Source organism: Malania oleifera, chromosome 2 (genome assembly GCF_029873635.1).
Source record: "Malania oleifera isolate guangnan ecotype guangnan chromosome 2, ASM2987363v1, whole genome shotgun sequence".
Taxonomy (NCBI): Eukaryota; Viridiplantae; Streptophyta; class Magnoliopsida; order Santalales; family Ximeniaceae; genus Malania; species Malania oleifera.
The window spans coordinates 43,812,468-43,818,467 of record NC_080418.1 but is presented as its reverse complement, the minus strand read 5'-3'; the positions used below and the strand labels follow the sequence as shown (position 1 = coordinate 43,818,467).

Here is a 6,000-nt window from a genome sequence, read left to right as displayed (position 1 = left end):
GGAGGTTAATGAGGGCCTCTTATGCTCTCTTTTCCCTCAGTTGTATGTTATTGCTAGTGAGTTACCAACATGAAAATAGGGAGTTGATTTTTTATGTCAACATGCATATATGTGGTAGAGATTCATTCATAAAATTAATACACTGTGCAATATTCAAATAGTAATTAGATATTCAACTATTACGTGGTCACACACACACACACACACACGCATATATATATATATATATATATATATCTATATATATATATTTGTGTGTGTGTGTGTGTATAAACCCTTCAAGTTGTGATGATTTTAATTTAGGCAATTTGATAATTCTCCGTAGAAATTAGTTCTTTTTATTTAACTTCGTAATTCTTTATTTGTAAAGAAACATTAGACCCAACTTTTATTATTATTATTTTCCACATACATTGTGATTATTCTCCAAAACCATTGGAAATTGAGAGGTCTGAGTAGTATTGTGAGATCCATCCTTCGATGACCTTAACCTCAGCTTCTCGTTGCATGACCAACCATTCTGGATCAGTGGCTTGGTTTGCTATAAGTATATCCATGCAATGAGCACCTGCAAAATAAAGTTTATATTAAGAAATTTCCAAAGTATATATCATAGCCTCCCAGGCGTTACATAGGGAATTTTTTTTTATGGTGTCTATTTATTTTTTATTGTTGTGCAAAATATCAATATGCTGCGAAAAAATAAATCGTTTCAAATCAAACAATGTAGCAACCAATGATGAATAATACGAAAATACAATCACACACGGATAATATGAAAAGCAAATATACACACAACAAAAGAATTTACGTGGTTCGGCAATATGCCTACGTTCACGGGAGCAAGCGACCGAATTTCACTATCAATCCTCAAACCAAGGTTACAATATTGTTTATATGCCAACCCTACACATACAAAGGACTTAATAAGTTCCTAAAATACCCCTGTAACAATCCCCAGAGGTTTTGCCTTCAAATCTGCAACCTACTGATCTTCCTAATTCAAAAATTTGAAATCTACGTCGAACAAAACAGTCGATGGTTTCAGCAAACTATTAACTAAACCGTCGATTGTTTCCTCTTACAGCCCAGCTTCCTTGTTTTTCTTCACCGTGCTTTATTTGTGCTTGTGTTCCACTCAATATGAGTCTCCCACTCCAACAATATCCACCTCAGTGAATATTCACCCTTTAGGAGAAATACAAAAGCATAAACCGTAGCTCCACCTGGGATAGTAGGATGGGATACCTCCAATCTAGCAGCTGGAGATGTTGATGAACTCCAAACAATCCTTGTACTTGTCTGTTGTAATAGGCTTTGTCAACATATCTACTGCATTCTCAGGCATGAGAACTTACTCAAACAGTAGTTTCCTAAAAGCAACCAATTGTTTAATGTTAACTTTTTGAGTTCTATCCCATTTTGATAATGACAAATCACATGAATCTCATTTGTGCGTTTAGTATATGAACATGTTTATATTTCAAAAAGCACAAATGGAAAATGTAAAATGGAAGCCATGAGGCACTCAAAGCACACGTCACTTGGCAAATTACATGGCAAAGTGAAGAGCAAAGATTAAAGACTTGTAATTTTTTGGTTGTAATGCATTTAGATTTATTTGTACATGCATGTCTTGTTTGAGTTGAATTGAAGCTCAATTATGACCATAAATTGACCCTAGGAACTCAAGGTTTCTTGGAAAACCTTTTTATTGAAAAAGTTAAACTTAAACAAAAGGTTTCATATGGTTTTTAAGTTAAAACATTGGCTAAAACTCATTTTTCTTAAGGGGTTAATCAACTGGAAGTTAAACCCGATCGACTGAAGTGAATAAATGGCTGAAACCTTAATTTTGTAAATGGCTTAGTTGACTGGATCATAAGTTCGGTCGATGGGCATTCATGCGAGGATGATCTAGCAGACTAGATCATCAGCCCAACAGACTGAACCACGCTAAAAGGGAAATCGCCCTTGGGTCGGTCAATCAGGCCTCGAGTTTGTTGATCGGAACTCTTGGGTTAAGGCTATTTTGAGCAGAAAATGGCCATAACAGTCAAAACATATTATTAATATATTACCCAACAATCACATAATGACTATTTCTTTCTTTTCGATACCAAGCCCAAAACCCTTGGAGACACTTTTTGATCTATCATTAAATCCTGTTGAGATATTTAAGCATTCTTTATATTTTATTTGCAAGAATCAAAAGTTATCTCACTTCATTTATCTTGCAAAAATCATTTTGAGAAAAAAAACCCTAACTTCTCCTCCTCTTATTTCTGAAAATCAATTTTGGAGAAATCATTTATTGCTCCTGTTTGAAGCATTTATTAAACATTCATTTTCACATCAAAGATCAACTACTCTCATCTACTCTCATTTATTGCAAATTTTTTTTTGAGAGAAACACCCAAACTCTATTAACCTTCATTCTTATCTTATGAGAATGCATTGAGTTTCTCATTATACTAACTAGATTTTGAAGAAAAATTTTCTTTGTACGCAAAATATTCATTCTCATTTGTTCTTTTGCGGTTTGGGTTTGAACTGTGCTAAACGAGAGCATATCATTTGGAGAGGTTGCTCTGCCTACAAGGAGTGCTGTAACGAGTTCCTCCGTTTGATTGAAAGAGTGTTGTATGAGGTGGTTTCGCCTTGGTTGAAGGAGTGTTTAGTGGAAATCCTTAAGTGGTTGTCTTGAGGGGAGGACGTAGGAGGGAATAGCTGAACGTCTTAAAAATTTTGGTGTTTGTTTTCTCTATCGCTACTCTAATTTAATTTTCTGCACTTGTATGTCTAAATACATATAGTCTTGTGATTGTTTAATTAACTATAGACTTGAGAGTTGTTGTGTTTTAAAAATAGGGTAAAAAAGTTTACCTAGATTTTTAAAATATCCAATTCACCCCCCTCATTGCGATTACACCAAAAATCACACTTAATCCTGTGAAATCACACATCTATATGCTTGGTCCTTGCATAAGGCACCTGGTTCTTCGCCAAATAGATGACACTCTAACTATCACAATGTAGCTGAACTCCACCTTACTGAATACCCAACTCCTTGACCAATCCTCTAAGCCACAATGCTTCCATGGCAGCCTTATCCATTGCCATGTACTTTGATTCAGTAGTAGATAACGCAACAAGTGACTGCACCATGGACCTCCAACAAATAGGCCCTCCCACAAAGGTGAAAACGTACCTGTGGTAGACCTCCTATCATCCAAGTTTTTTGCATAGTCTGCATCCACATAACCTATCACTAAAGGATCACCCTGTTGTCTATTAAATATAATGCCAAAGTCTGCAATGCCACTTAAGTATCTGAGAATCCACTTGACTGCGTCCTAAAGTTGTATACCTGGATTTGAAAAGAACTTGCTTACCATATTTATAGCTTGTGTCAGGTCTAGTCTTGTACAAACCATAGCATACATCAAGCACCCCACTACAATGGCATATGGGACCTTTGACATGTCACGAATATCATCATTCGTCTATCGACATTGGGTGATAGACAACCTAAAGTGATTCGTAAATGCTCTACTCACCAATTTCGCATTGTCCATGCTAAACCTCTCCAACGCCTTCTCAATGTAGCTCCTCTGAGATAACCACAATCTCCTTACAGCTCTGTCCCTTTGAATCTCCATCCCAAGAATCTTCTTGGCTGTACCTAAATCCTTTATGATAAATTCTTAACTCAACAGAGTTTCAGCTAATTGACCTCAGTCATACTCCTTGTAGCAATTAACATGTCATCCATGTAAAAAAAAAAAAAAAACCATAATCCAAACACTTCACATACACGCAGCAACCATACTTACATCTCTTGTAGCCAATCCGGATCATGTAGGAGTCAAACCATTTGTACCACTTTCTTGGAAACTACTTCAGCTTGTACAATGATTTCCCTAATTTATAGACTAAGTCACTGCCAAAAAAAAGGTATTTTTAGTGAGAAAATAATTTGTGACAGAGCCAAGCTAGTCACTAATAATGAGTCATTAGTGACAAAAATATAATTTGTCAGTACTAAATAAGGCATTAGTGAAAAAAATTTAAACCCGCACTAATAATCCATAAAATCATCACTAATACTTTTGTAACTAATAGTAGGTTTCTTGCTCAAACTATTGCACAAAAATATTAGTGCTGAAAAAGTTTTATCACTAATAATAGACTTTTAGTGACAGTTTTTCAAACCATTACTAAAACCCTAACCCAGAAACCCCCCTTTCTCCTTTGCTTCTTCGCGTTGATTTCCCAAAATCCCTTTCCCATCTCGCACAATTTCCCTCCTCCCACATAGAATGCCCTCTTGTCTGCCAGTCACCAAAGTCTGCCCAAGTCACCGCTCGTCTGCCCATCACCAAAGGGAGAGGAGTCGCCGAAATCCACCACTCTCCACCACCGATTGCAAGGTATATATTCATTGTTCTCCCCCTCCCCGTCGTCCCCTTCTTCTTCCTCTTCTTTTTCTTCTTATTATTCTTCTTCTATTGAATTGCTACCAGATATGTTTGAAGTTTTGTATATTATATTATATTTATTTATTTATTTATATTACTAAAATTTTCCTAGACATGATTGCATTTGTGTTTTTTAGAAGTTGTGTTAGGGTTTCATGAACAACAAGAAAGGGTAGGGTTGCTTATATGCCTTTCTGGATGCTATTAGGTCTTTTAGGAAGTGTTGGTTTTGGGAAAATAGTAGCAAAAAATGGGTTGTTGGGTGTGTTTCCTTTTGGGTCGTGTTAAAGTAATTAGATAGCAGCAGAAGGGTCTACTAGGATGTCATTTAGGGGGCAGCTAGTGCATTATTTTAAGGCTATTGGCTGTGTTTTCCTTGGATATACAACAGCTACACTTGGGGATGGTTGAAGCTAAGATTTTCTTATGTTAGGGGAGTTGGCTTAATCCAATTTTCCTATGAAAATTTGATGATAACATGCCTATTTTTGCTCATTATTTCATGCTTACATGAAAATATTGTTCATGTATTGGCTACTTGAATGAGGATTGGAGTCTTGTGTATTTTAATACACATGATGTGGTTTGGAAAAATGTTGGAGATTTGTGATTATAATGTACATGTTGGCTCATCTACTCATACCTGTGTGCAAAAAAAAAAAAAAAAACCGTTCATGGAATGTTGAATTTGCTCAGTCGCACACCTAAAACAATTTATATATTTATCAAAATAAGAGAGAACTAGGGTATGTGATACTTACCTTTTTGACTATATATTCTCCCATCCTTCTTCTTTGACTTTGCATACCAATTAGCAGAGCCCTCTCTTTTAGTTAAGCGTTTCCTTTCAAATTCTCCCGCTTGATCTCTTCACTCTTTGAATGCTCTTTTTCTTGCTCCCTTGAAATGTCTTGTGCCAAAATCCTCCTCCAAAAGTCCCTTGAATTTAATCCCTAGACCCTACTTATGGGCAATGTTAATATGGGAACTAACACCTAAGAAATACAAGATATGGCTAGTTATGAGGACCAAACATATGGGTAAATAATGTATAAGGAATAGCAAGCCACTACTGTTCATGGGGAACAACTATGTGGGAATGGTTGCAATTTCCAATTAAAGGCCCAATTGTGGGCTTTTAACTGCCTTTAGCCCCAATTGGGCTCTAATTTAAAGGCCCACAGTGGTCCTTCAATCACTCAAAATTGGTCACAATCACTTGTCCTCGCAAAATAAAGCCCATTGTGTGCCTTAAATTACCAAATGACCAAAATTGGGTTACACTAACAGCAATTGGTCTATAATAGGCCTAAATCATAACATAGGCCAAAAAAAGGGTTTGCTTATAGTTTGTGATGGAATCGTTAAAACTGGGGTAGCTACGAGCTGGCATCTTCTATTGGATAGAGTTTAAAAAAATCATATTTTGTTTATGATTTCATTCATTATATGCATGTGTTCATTGAAGTCTAGACTCGTTCAAGAATCGTTACTATACATTCATGTCTTATCGTAAATG

The 6,000-nt window shown here is 36.0% G+C and overlaps 1 protein-coding gene across 1 annotated transcript in view; it reads right to left on the bottom strand.

Annotated features, from left to right (window-relative positions):
• Positions 1 to 419: 419 nt before the first annotated feature.
• LOC131148158 (uncharacterized) overlaps positions 420 to 6,000 on the bottom strand; it is a 110,593-nt gene continuing 105,012 nt past the window's right edge. Inside the window, exon 9 of the mRNA XM_058097894.1 lies at positions 420 to 568. Within this exon, the coding sequence (XP_057953877.1) occupies positions 420 to 568 (149 nt within the window). The remainder of the gene's footprint in view (positions 569 to 6,000) is intronic.